General features: G+C 48.2%; 1 protein-coding gene across 7 annotated transcripts in view; it reads left to right on the top strand.

The window, feature by feature from the left end:
- The window catches only part of sox6 (SRY-box transcription factor 6), a 166,047-nt gene that overhangs the window by 131,018 nt on the left and 21,324 nt on the right, over positions 1-13,705 (top strand). For all 7 annotated transcript variants that reach the window (XM_076287879.1, XM_076287876.1, XM_076287878.1 and 4 more), the window contains 3 exons: positions 4,217-4,366; positions 6,852-7,023; positions 7,990-8,174. In XM_076287879.1, coding sequence (XP_076143994.1) covers positions 4,217-4,366; positions 6,852-7,023; positions 7,990-8,174 — 507 coding nt within the window. The remainder of the gene's footprint in view (positions 1-4,216; positions 4,367-6,851; positions 7,024-7,989; positions 8,175-13,705) is intronic.

Genomic DNA, 13,705 nt, shown 5'->3' with positions numbered 1-13,705 from the left:
ATATATATATATATATACTGCCTCTGGTGCTGTCCATGTTTTCTGTATTCACATGAAACATATGGCCCTTAATTTGCCCCATATCCTTTCAGCTTCACCGTATTTCTAGAATAGATCAAAAGCGAACTATTCCTTAATGGCTCTGGAGAGGCAGTTTTAAGAAACTGTGCTGAGGTATCCGACAGCATCATCTGAGCGTGTAATATCAGGATAATGTTGTTGCAGGCAGAAAAGCAAACCTTGTCGTTTAACCTGGCTGGCCTCAGGAGGGCTCGCTTTTAATTAGCAAAGGCTAACGCACTGACCTTGGGCCAGCACCGTGTATTTGGAATCCATGCACTCATAGATGGCTTCAGCTCTTATGGGAGGGTGAGAGAGATGGGGGGGCAAAGGGATATGGAGAAAAAGGTATGTGTGTGTTGATGTGTGTATATGTGTGTGTATGTGTGTGTTGCCATGGAGGTAGGGTACACACTGGAGTAGACGCGGGCGGATTGAGAAGCCACATTTCCCCTGCCCCTCTCTCTAACTAAGCTGTATTGCGGCGAGTCATTTAATGCTCAAGTGGACAAAGGTATTAGCTCAGTCAGTGGTCTGGAGCAGACTGTTTCTCTGTGGCCCTGCCTGCTGTCTCCCTCTCCCTCACTCCCACTCTTTCTCTCTCTCTCTTTCTCTCTCTCTCTCTCTCACTATACGTATCTCTTGGCTCCAGAGCCCAGCGACTAGCTGTTTCCTACCACTCAGCAGCTTTTCTGCTACAAGTAATGGCTCTCAGTCGTAGGTAATATGTGTGTTTGCACTCGTCTCTGTGTGTGTGTGTGTGTGTGTGTGTGTGTGTGTGTGTGTGTGTGTGTGTGTGTGTGTACACATGTGAATGTGTGTGTTCTGGTGGGTGGTCTGAGACTTGAGAGTCTCTGTGCCGTGCAGTGTATTGCCTTGTCTTTGTTGACTGCTTGTCTTTTGTTCAGTGCTGGGTGAGATGATAGAAATAGCAGCCTCCCTGAGGGAAAGAAAGGGTCACATATTGAAAAGAGAAATAACACAGTGTGCAAGATACTAAAAAGGAAACATTTCCCTGCTTGTATGAGTCCATTTCTGAGTTGTATAACGCTATACCCTCATGAGTAACGCATCGACCAAACATACTGTATGTGTTCATTCCTCTTTTCAATGTGGACAGTAAATCTTTCCCCTGCAAACAAAAAGCTGTGAAAACACCTTGTCTGTCATTCTCTGTTTCTCTTTAGAATGTTCTATTTTTACCTTTACATTTAGTGCATTCTATTCCTGTCACCTGTGCCCTGTTAGGTGAAGCATACTAATCACCTGAATGGTAAATTGTGTGGAGGGAAGAGAAAGTACTGTCTGCTGATGATAACAGAAAGAGAGGGGGATGAGAGAGATAGAGAGAGGGAGAGAGAGGTGGGGGTTGTGGCACTCAGGAGTCGACCCCTCACACAGCGTTGTGGACTCGGGGCAGAGAGCCAGAGCGCTGCGACTCCTGGTCCCCGTTTAGCCATTGACTTTCAGCGTGACCCTCATTACCGCGGCAACCTTCTGCCGCGCGGCTGCCGCCCTGCAAGATGGTGCAGGCGGAGAGGGAGAGAGAGAGAGAGAAAAAGAGAGAGGGGGATAGAGAGAGGGATAGAGAGAGGGAGATGAGGAGCGGCTGGCCCTCTGAGAGAGGCCTAGGCGAGTCGGGCAGATGTCCTTCAGTCAGGGACTGAAACATGTGTCTAGCCCCGGGACGGCAGCCGTCAGTGTAGCCAGGGCTTGTCTTCAGCTCCTCCTGTCCCTCCCACTCTGTCCTCCTCTCTCTATCTCTCTCTGCCCTCCTCCTTTTCATATTTTTTCTCCACTGCTCTGAATCCATCTTTTTTCCTCTCCCTCCCCCTCTCTTCTCCGTGTTTCCTCTGGTTGTATATCTCCACTATCATCCTCACATCCTGTGCCAGAGACTGCATCAGTAAAGTGTCAGGAGTCTCTGCAGCAGCAGTGGTAGCGAGGTTAGCGCCGTGCTAAGTGTAGTGTGGCCTCCTCTTCTTCCACTGTGGGTGTCACACCTCCACTTCCTGTCCCCCTGATTGTATTTGTTTTTTCAGTTCCTGGGGCGGCGTGCAGCGCGGGGGTAACTCTAGCCCTCGGCCCGTGGCGCTGACCCACTAATCAGTCCTCACAAAGAGGCCGTCTCACAGGCTCTAATTTGAACTAAAACCCAATTAGGTCCTTTTTCCGGAACAATAAAGTTCTTCCCTCACAAGGTCAGGGTGTGTGCCCATCTAGAGTGGGGTTTTAACTAACATCTGTCCAGCAGACTCGCCTCATGCCTCGGAAAACACAACACTACTTGTAGCCTACAGACACAGTCAAACGCGAGCTACATCCTGCCCTCCCACTTTTAAAAGACTACAACGCACTCATAAACACCCCTTCTCTTTCCACTGTCCTGACTTTGATCATTTGGATTGATAGAGAGGAGAGAGAGAAAAGAAATCCAAACAGAATGGTGATTTTTCTTTTGTCTTTTCTTTCGGGCCTCTTTTGCTCTTTGAAAACAAAGGGTGTCTGTTTGCAGGGCGGTGTCTGCTGCTATCACTGTGGGAACCCAATCAGCCTGTCATTTCCGTAGCTGATGTTCTGTTGTTTGCCCCGGCTCCCCTGGAATAATACGCCTTTTGTGTGCCACCGGTGGGCAAGCGATAAAGTTTCGCCCAGGACGGGGATGTGTTTGCATCTCCACGTACGCACCGCGGCGACAAAGGAACAGAGCGTGGTCTGGCCACAAGAGTTAACGTGCATCGATCGGGCAGAGATAGTTTCATACACAGCACACTGGTCATGCACTCAGGAAAAAAGCCATTTTCTCACTCTGCAATCTTTGCATTGTACTCCATTCCGAAGCAGTTTTTCTCCCTCTATTAAATATGGCCTCTAATGTTGAAATGGCAGTTAGGACTCAAATTTATGTGGCACTTACTCAGGAGAGGTCAGGGAGGCCACCGGCCGTTTTGTTCGACCCCTGCTACTTAATGCAGGAGACAAAAGCCTATTTAACCATTTACCTGCTCGCCAATCAATACTAGCCCAAGGCTGACAGCAGCGCGTTCCGTCTGGCCTTGCAGCTCACCATCTCATAGGGAGGCAGAGAACAAAGCCCAATTATTCTCAGCCGTCGCTAATAATGCAGCATCTGAAATGGGTTATCATCCACAGGCTTAACGCAATAACACCCTCTGCCATTTTTATGAGCTCTGACCTGTGGTCAATCATTTTGTTGATGAGATGTTAGTTCTGCCTGTGTCTTTGACAGTGTCTGTAACACAAAACGTGCTTGCAGACATGTGGGCATACACATGCATCCTCTTACATACACCCGTTTATAGACATACACACACACACACGCACACACACATACACACAAACTAATCATGTTGAGGACCTCCCTTTTCCTGTGGCAACTAATGATTGACATTTTGTTCCTGGCCAGTCATTTAAACCATATGCTGCCCGCATGTGACCACAGCGCTAAGCTACGTCACCAGAGTCAGGCAAAGCCACTGACTTCCAGCCAATAAAAATAAGCACAGAGGATGGTGATTTCTCCTCTTCTCCTTTTTTTTCAAGAGACGGACCTTAAATGTTTGCCTTTTAATAACGCACATGATTGATAGCCCAAGTCCCGCACACAATAACGGGGGCCTGGCTAGGTGTCTCTGCGGTGACTTGTTGGCCCAGAAAAGCAGCAGCAGCAGCCTCAGCAGCGGGCGACGGGTAGGAAATCAGATATGAGAACAGGCCAGAGCTGAAGAAAGTCTGCAAACTTTACTGATGAGAGGAAAAAGCCCTCTCCAAGTCTCTTGTATAAAAGCCATCACTGTGTGGGTTTTTTTTTCTCTCTCTCTCTCTCTCTCTCTCTGCTGTCTCTCTCTCTCTCTCTGGAGTCAGAGCTTTTGATATACAGTTAAGACCTTTGATGGAATGGCTGTGCCAGGAGGGAAAGAGTGAGAGTGAGAGAGAGAGAAAAGAGGACAAGAGAGAAGGAAGAAGGAAGGGGAAAAGAAAGAGAGGACGGGTGGGGTTTAAAAAGAGAGAGAGAGCAAGGAAAGAGAGAGAGAGGGGAGGGAGGGATGGAGAGGAGGAGAGAAAAAAAGCGTCTTTGAATGGTGGTTGGCGTTGGATGTTAACGCCTTGTGGGTTTTCTCTGCTCTCCTCACAGCAACTGTACGCCGCCCAGCTGGCCAGCATGCAGGTCTCTCCTGGAGCCAAGATGCCACCGCTGTCCCAGCCCCCCAACGCTGGCGCGCCCATCTCCCCCACGGGCCTCAAGAACGACAAGAGGTCCTCCAGCCCCGTCACTCAAGTCAAGGTATGCCTGCCTCCCCACTCCCCCACTCCCTCCCTCCCTCCCTCCCCGGCCACTCCACTGGTGCTTGACCCAGATCCACCCGGCCGTGCTGGTTCACTAAATCAGGAGAGGAGTGGAGAGGTGGTGCAGTACTGCTCGGTGCTGCTCTGCCATCCTGCCGCTCCACTGTTGGGAGGCTATCAATCTGCTACACTTTTACAAGCCTCCCACTCTCCCAGTTTCTCTTGCTCCCTCTCTCTTTCTCTCTCTTTTTCCTGCTTTCTCTCCAGCTGTCTCTCTCTTTCTCTCATTGTCTCTCTTCTCTCTCTGTCTCGCTCTTTCTCTCTCTCTCTCTCTCTCTCTCTCTCTCTCTCTCTGTTTCACTCTCTCTCAACCAGAACTCTGTGGACAGGGTTGCTATGGCTATGGTTGCTTGCAGACAGCAATTTCTGGAACACACAGTCTCCGATCACAAAGAACAACAGATCTTTTTTTCTGTTTATTCATCCTTTCTTGCTGAGCAAAAACATTACATCACATGAGAGCCCTCCCCACACACACACACACACACACACACACACACACACACACACACACACACACACACACACACACACACACACACACACACACACACACACACACACAGAGAGAGACACACAAAGTGCTGAGACAAAAAAAAGTGGAGATGGCTCTTTCTGGTTGTCTTTAAAAATGAAGATGAACAACGGGACTTCTCAGGGGCTGGATGGCGGGGCTCAACACGTCTTCAGCTGAGAGCAGAGGGCAAATACATCATCTTTTCCCCCTCCTCCCCACCTCCCTCACCCTCTCTCCATCCTCCTTTTTTCCTTCTTTCATTGAGCGGCCTTAATCCAAAACACGTGCGCGTTTGGAAAAGTTGGGTTTTAATATCACTAAAACGAGGGGACGTAAATCATGTCAGTGGCGGTGCAGCGTGGGCTGCTATCCTCTTTAAGTGGCCGAGCTGCACGGACAGAGCAGAGAGGAGCCGGAGATGGGGCCGATCCCGCTCCCGCTGTCACTGCTGCTGCTGCCTCTGCGCGCCACACAGTCTCTGCCGGTCCCATCCTCCTCACCCCCGGATGCTGAGGGGATTTGGGCTAATTCATTTCAGCCTGAAGAGCGAAACAATAGCACTGACATGAATTATCTCAAAGCAGCTCTTTAGGCGATGTCAAAAAGGGGTTGGGCTCGGATAACATGTGTGTGTGTGTGTGGTGTGTGTGTCTGTCTGTCTGTGTGTGTGTGTGTGTGTGTGTGTGTGTGTGTGTGTGTGTGTGTGTTGGAGCTTTATCTCCTATTCAAGATTATGGGCACAGTTATGCAAGATAAGCGCTAAGTGGCTGAGATCACATAGTATTAAGAATTCAACAAAGATGCTTGAGCGGCGTTGGATCCATATGCAGATATAGCTTGCTTAATTAGATTAGTAGTGTGTTTGGTTTGTCTACTTTTAGCTTAATTGAATGACAAACTGTTATTGGCAGTGCAGTATGAAGACCTTGAGGCAGACTCATGCACGCAGTGCCATCTGTTTGGACAAATACGCACTCAGGCTCCCAATGAGACTCACTGAGAAGACATTTGCCTGTAAACAACCAGGAGCCATACACTGTGTGTGTGTGTGTGTGTGTGTGTGTGTGTGTGTGTGTGTGTGTGTGTGTGTGTGTGTGTGTGTGTGTGTGCGCGTGTGTGCATGCCCGCATGCACATGTCAGGGTATTTATGTGTGCATATGTTTGTGTCAGTGACACAGTTAGTCTTACATTAGGCTGTGGATGCCGTGTGACAGTGTCCCATTCATTTCAAAGGATTTCTGATTAACTCCAATGACATTGACTGGTTTTTACTTTCCTCTCCAAGCAGCACCCAGTACATGAGATCAAACTTAATCAGTCGCTGGGTCTATTTCCATTGTTCACTGGATGGCAAAAATCTAACTTGGTTAGAAATCAATCAGGTGTTCAGCTATGAATACATAAAAGGAAAACACTTTGAAAGACCGCCACATCAAGGATGAAATCTTTTTATTCATTTCTGAAATACAAACTGCAAGTGTCTGTCAAAGAGAAAGTGATTTAAACAGTGTTTAAAAAGAAGGAGGGAGAGAGAGAGAGATGGGGAAAGAGTGAAATAGCCGTAGGAGAACAGTTGGAGGAGATAAAGACGTGCTGAGTGTCACAACGGGCTTTAATTAATCAGAACAAAAGAGTGCTCTGACTGCCTGGGCGTACGCCCCCCCTCCGCTTTATGCCCTGCAGGTGAATGAGGAGCCCCTGCTCGCTTACTGGATGAGTAATTAGACTTCTTGTCGCTAATCACTGACTAGCTTTACCATGTCTCAGAGGTGAACTCTCTCTCTCTTTCTGTCTCTCTCTCTCTCTCTCTTTCTCTATGTCTCTGTCTCTTTCTCTCTCTCTGTGTGTCTCTCTCTGTTTCTCCCCATGACTTCATGTCTTGGTTTTTCCTCTTTGGCCACACAGGAGGAGGCCCCCCTCAACCTGTCTGCCCGGCCCAAGACGGCTGAGTCCATCAAGTCCCCGACATCCCCCACACACAGCCTCTTCCACGGCAGCAAGAGCAGCCCGAACAGCCTGTCAGCCAAGGGGGGCATCCCCAGCCCCCTCGGACTCATGGGCCGCGGCTCCTCTCTGGGTAAGGACATCCGCCAGCTCGCCTGAAGTGTTTCTATACAACGCGTAGTGGCCATGGAGGATTGTTAGAAAGAAAGAGAGAGCGAGAGAGAGGGACAAGGTTTATTTGTTCAATTCTGGTGCCGACTATTGTTAGTTGTTAGTCAAAGAATGTTAACAAGAATGTAAAAGGTATCCACTGTATTGTGTTTATTCTATAAAAAATGTTCTGTGTGTCTATTATTTTGGTTGGAATGCGAAGGCTAGGTTTTAGATCTTCTCTGTGGGAAGCTTTGTGTGGTGCCATGGTTTTTCTGTGTCAAATAAAAACCGAAGGCATCGAGTCCAAAATTCACACAATCACTGACATGCGGCAGAAAGTTTTTTTTTTTCTTTTTCATCTCGACGAAACTGCTTTAGCGCCGTGCCACGCCGTTGGGCTTCACCGGATGCTTCAGCCAATCATTTGTTTTAAAAGCTCTCACACTTTGTCTGCCTCGTATGACGCCCCTTCAATCAAGCCTCTGTGTGCCACTGTAACTGTTATTAAACGTTCTCTTTCATTAAGCCCTCTGTCTGCAGTGGAGCTGCTCTCATTTCCCCTCTCGGGCTGGAGTGGGGCTTTGAACCCGGCCCGTTTGTTTTTGTTCTATTTCCACGTTTTTAACTGCTAGCCTCACCTCACTTTTATCTTTTTAATTATACCGAGAGGGAGTGCGACTCCAGCTCGAGATTGCTGCCTTATTTTTTCCGAGGGAGATGCCACACATGTTGTTTGCTGCACGGAGCGGAAATGCACATGCCTACAGTCTACGTGCAAACACACACACACAGACACATGAGAGTGTGTTGTGAGACCTCCCATTGAGTTTGTTTTATCACAGAACCTTGCCACTTGCGGCTTCATTTTGGTGCATTTGTGTTTGTGTGTGGGTTTGGTGTGTGTCTGCGGAGGTGTGTGTTGATGGATCATTGCCCTTGCCCACAGACATCCTGTCCAGCCTGAACTCCACAGCGCTGTTTGGAGACCAGGACTCGGTGATGAAGGCCATCCAGGAGGCGAGGAAGATGAGAGAACAGATCCAGAGAGAGCAGCTCCAGCACCACCAGCAGGGCATGGAAGCCAAGCTCCAAGCCCTCACCAGCATGGGCCTCAACTGCCGCTCTGACAAGGCAAGTGCCCCCCCCCCCCCAACTCTCTTTCTCTGTCTCTCTCTATTTCTCTCTCTTTTTCTCTCTCTGTCTCACACACACACACAAACACACACACACCACACACACATGCACTCTGGCTAAATCTCTCTTTTTCTGTTCAACTTATTCCTCTCTATCTCTTTCTGTCTCTCTAACACACACACACACTCTCTCTCTCTCTCTCTCTCTCTCTCTCTCTCTCTCTCTTGTCTGTCTCACTTATCTGTTTTTTGCGCACTTGGTCCTGTCTTTAGAACTGCCTCTCACCACCTCCCTCCCTCCCTCCCTCTCCTCCAGCACCAACTCTATTTTGTTCCTCTATGCGTCTGCCTGTCAATCTAGAACTGTGTGGCGCACCGGCTCTCCACCTCATTTTGACACCTTTCATTCAAGCCACCGCCACTCTCAATTACGTGCAGATTTGCCACTTACTGTATTTTCACAATTGTCGCATTGTCCTCTCCCAGCTCACTGCCACTTTCCTTAATTTCCTGAGAGGCACAAAGAGAAATACAAGTCTAGTAAAGTGTCTCTCTTCAATTTAGTCTATTTTTTTTTCTTTTTTTTAAATGCCTTCCCTCACCACATTTTTTTTGGCCTTTGAAGCATATCCAGAACAGCGATTTTGATTGGCGTTGGCATGGCAGACGGGGAGCGCGAAGGTTGGGGATGGTAGCGATGGCAGGACTTGAGGGAGTTTGGGAGGGAGCGCTGGGCGAAAGCAGAGCACTGGGCGAAAGGACCACGCTGGTCCGGGGGGTTGCCCTGTGTGTGTGCGTGTGTGTGCGCAGGGCCCAAGCTGTTGCGTCTCTGCCCAATTAGAGGCGACGTGCGGCCCTCGGCAGCCGCCGGTGAGGGACAGTCCCACTTTGTACCGACAGCACACAGACTCCCAGGGACTCCCTTTAAAAATATCTTCAATCAATGAGTCAATCAAGGAGCATGCAGAAATAAATAAATAAATAAAAAATAAATAATCGCCAGCTCCCATCTGATTGATGCCATATTGCCAGTTGGCTGACGGAGGCAGGCAGGAGCCGGGAGCTTTGACTCATTAATATTTCAACACCTGATACTTTCAACCGGCATCTTCAACTAGGTCAATGTATGTATAAAAAAATAAACGAAACATCCATGTCTTATCCTCTTTTTTTCTGAGTTTTAACGGGAGGGAGGAAGGAAGCCGAGGCACTTGAGAGATCTGTGTCTGAGTGGGTGGCATCGTGCTCAACAGGCTCTGCTCTGTGTCGTGGCTTGTCTCCGGCATATGGTTAGACACCTGAATTAACTGTAAAATTAGGGCTGCTTTTCCTCCACAATCCAAACAATGGAGGCTTTCGGGGCTCTACTACCCCAGACACTCACGGGTGTGCCCTTTTGTACGTCTCAAACAATTACATACCTCAAGCTCGTTTTTTGTTATGAGTCTGTGGGACAGCAGTTTGAATAGCATTAAAAGATCCAAAATGGAGTCCCAGGCATTTTCTTTGGATGTGCGTGTGTGAGTGTGTATGTCTGTTCGCTTAAGCCTCAGCATTAGAATCTATTCTTCTGGGTCTTTTTTCCCCCTGTCCTTCCTTTTGTACCTGTTCCCTGGAGGTGGTTGTGGTATGCAGCGGAGCAGCCATCACCTGTAAACGGTCTCCTCACCCCACCTCCAAGCTGGAGACTCACGCACGCACACACAGCGCTCCCGAGGAGGCCTCCCAGACTCCGGGGTGAGCTTGTGGTCAGCCAGGCAAGGGGAATATGCCGCTACATGACATGAATGCAGCCGGGGGAACAATGGCTGAAAAGGAGCGATTTCAACAGGCGGGACACACCTTCGGGGGCATTGTTCTTAACAGCCGGAGCTTGACGCTTTTTTTTCTCTCTTTCCCCTGCCTGGCTTTTGTCCGGCTCCCGTTTTTGTCTCTGAGCAATTGTGAGGCGCCCCCAATGCTTTCAGGCCACTGCTTGAACGCTCGGCTCAGGTGAGCTGTCTGCACGCTTTTTTCCCCCCAAAGTGGGTTGAGATCTGCTGCCACGCCAGACATCACTCCTCACCGCTCTTGCCCTGTCGCTCCAGCTTGTACTCAGCCTGAGCAAGACGGGAGAGAGAGGGAAGGGAGAACAGTTAGAGCAACAGTTAAGTGTGTGCACACATGTTTTTTTGTGTGTGTGGTTGTGTGTGTGTCTGTTTGTGTGAGTGTGTGAGAGAGAGAGAGAGAGAGAGAGAGTGTTTGTGTGTGTGTGTGTGTGTGTGTGTGTGTGTGTGTGTGTATTACTAACAAAAACTTTGATGTAAGAGTAGAAGGTGGCTCTGTGAAGACTAAAGGCAGCACAAGATCCTGGCTCTGACAGGGTAAGGGGAGGAACAACAAATAATAATTAGGGAGCACTATCAGTTCTGAAATATGCCTGGTATGTTTGGGTTATCGGGTTGCCATAGGTTACCGCATACACATCCCAAAGACTCCCTTTCTTTTTTGAAGTCAATCAACCATCATTCTCGCAGCCTCTTGATTCATGGCCATTCCCATTTCCAAGCAGAGAATCATGTGATTTCTGTGGAAAAATACAACGGGAGGAAGGGAGAGGCCGATTGCTTCATATTTAGCATTCCATTGTTTGCTCCACAAGAATACCTGAAAACAGGTGTTCATAAATTCACACTTGACCTCCTTAGTGAAGAACAGTGCTTCTCTGAATTATAACCCTCCCAACCCCCCCCCCACCCCACCCCACAACCTGAATTCCATTTTTTTCCCTTTATCTTGTAGAGCGAAGCAATTTGTCCTTTACTACCTCAAACCTGAAAGACAGGAAACAGAATTCTCCAGTACTATTCTCCATCTGAATGTGCCCCTGTGCCAGGCACACACTTTATTTGTCACCGCTAGAAATACTGCCCTGGGCCGGGCGACGGTAAAGAATACTGTATTTCATGTATTTCATTCTGGCGCTGTATTTCAGCGCCAGAATGAGGCGGAGCATCAGGGCAGGCCCACGTCAATGCAAACCGACAGTCCAAAGGGGTCTAAATGTTCCAGATAAAAGCTTTCACTTCGGTCAGTTTCCGAATATTAATATTTCAGCGTGGCTCCTCACCTGACATAAATAAAGCGCGATCCTTAATAGCTACGCTCCCCGTCGGCTGTTTGGGAGTTTATCACAGTGAAAGCGCGCGCAGAGATTGTGGAAAGGTAACATAAATGGGATTACGGAGAGGTTAAAATCATCTACTGGGGCTGTAGTGAAGGATATTAAATATTGATTTATTCCCGTGTAACGACCGCGCGGCAGAGGGAGGCTAAGTGCTGCTTACAGATGGATCAATTCATCTTTTAATACAAAGTGTGTCCGAGACGCACAATGGAGTGACCTGCATCCCTTCCTTCTCTTCCCTCTCTCCTTTTCCCTCTCTTCAAAGTGTTGTCCCCCTGTCACTGTCTATTCATTTTTTTCTGCTCAGCTCTCTCACTTGCACTCTCCTTCCTGGCCTGTCGCTGGCCCTCTCTCTCTCTCTCTCTGACTGCCTCTCTCTCTTCTTTTTACTTCCCCCCTCACAGTTTACTGTTCCACTCTTGGTGCCCTGCTTCTACACTCCTCTGGCACTGTCCCTTTCTCTCTGTCTTGTTCTCTCTCTCTTTCTCTTCTCTCTGAGGAGAAAGGAAGGTTGCATTTGGTTCTCCTGTCCTCTAGGTGCACATGTAAAATATTCATGCTTTTTTGAAGCCCGTTTCTATGCCTGTTTTTTTTTTTATTATTTGTCTGTTTTTTACTTTGTCCCAGCAGTGAAAGAAAAGCTTTTACAACCCTTTCACAATTTACTTTTTTTGAAATATTTACAAAATGTATTATTGTCTGTGGAGGGCAATTACTTTATTCTATTATTTATCTGCCTTTCAGATGCTTTTACCATGAACAGTGCAGAAAGGACCACAGCACAGTCATACAGTACACTTACAATCCATCTGTTTCTCAACAGAAGTGACTGCATGACCCATACACTGTTTCATCCCAGTGACTGACAACGCCTTCTTATCCTTCTTATTTCCCTTTCGTGCTCCATGAAAGCAGAGACATCGTTTCATAGATACAACAAACATACTGATATCGATATTTCAATTTTATTGTAGTTATCAGAGGACATTGACTTTTATGGCAGTATTTATATTTTATGCTATATATTTTAGCATATGTGCATATTGATGTATTGATATTTGTGTTGCTGGTGCCAGGTTTTTGACAGTGGAGACATGACGCTGAGGGCTGTGAGCAGATAAAATATGTTCCTCTTTGCTGACTCCTTCCAAACTGGAATCAAAGGGTGAAAGGCCAGTGTATTAACCTATTGAACTGCCCCAGCCATGTACTCCTTGCACTTACCCCCCTTTACACACACACACACACACACACACACACACACACACACAGAGAGAGAGAGAGAGAGAGAGAGACACACACACACACACACACAGAGAGAGAGAGAGAGAGAGAGAGAGAGAGAGAGAGACACACACACACACACACACACAGAGAAAGAGAGAGAGAGAGAGAGAGAGACACACACACACACACACACACCTCGCCTGTCTGTCTCTGCATTATTGATGAGCGGAGTATTCACCCTTCTTGCATCCCGCAAACGAAGCCCTGAAATATTCAAATGGAGCTTTGCTGGCGCTCCTCAAAATCCTGACTCTTAACCTTTTGGATGGGGAAGCAGTGTGTGCCTTGCCACCCCACCCCACCCCCAGCCCCCTCCCTCCCTCCCTCGCTCTCTCTCCCCTCACAGGGTGCTTGGGCCCCCATTCACACAGGCCTTAACAAAGACCAGGAGTATAATCTTGTCTGGTCTACAGCCCTGGAAGCAATTTTCTGCTCCTTTTTGGGCTCCTGTCTTCGAAATTGCCAGCCCAGGATTTTTTGGCCGCAAAGTAAATTCTGCCATACATGGGTTCGACCATCCAAATTTGATTATTCCCTGTGCTTCAGACACTGTCGGTGCCCAGCAAGTGCCATTGTCCAGCGTCGCTCACATTAATGCTTTGTTCCAATTGGTCATATCTGCCAAAAGAATAAAAATAGCCAGGGCCTCTGAATTAGAGTCAGAGCACTTGAGTGTGTGAGTGTGTGTGTGAGAGAGTGTGTGTATGTGTGTGTGGGCAGATGGCCCGGGCCACATCTGAAACAATGCCATCTACTTTTCTCCCTCCGTCCTGCCTCTCCTCCAGGAAGACATGAGAGCTGCCTGGCCCCATTGATGGCTCCTGATTTTCCACCGTCGCTGCATAAAATCAGACGCTGCCAAAGAACCGCAGCCGGCCCAAAAAAGAGAAAGAAAGAAGGAAAAAAATGTAACAGGCCCCCCGAGCCCCCGACCTGCACAGCTCTACTTTCACCAGAGATCACACAACAAAGTGCCTGGAGAGAATAGAGGCCACAATGGGTCATTTATGCACAGCCATATTGGGACAGAAAGCACGGAGTGGGCATATAAAGAGTCTTCTGTCCTCCAGGTCATG

The sequence above is a fragment of the Alosa pseudoharengus genome, unplaced genomic scaffold (genome assembly GCF_046254945.1).
Source record: "Alosa pseudoharengus isolate Yale_2024_CS ecotype anadromous, Long Island Sound unplaced genomic scaffold, YU_APseudo_1.1 YU_APseudo_1.1_scf_16, whole genome shotgun sequence".
NCBI lineage: Eukaryota > Metazoa > Chordata > Actinopteri > Clupeiformes > Clupeidae > Alosa > Alosa pseudoharengus.
This window is presented reverse-complemented; position numbering and strand designations above follow the sequence as displayed.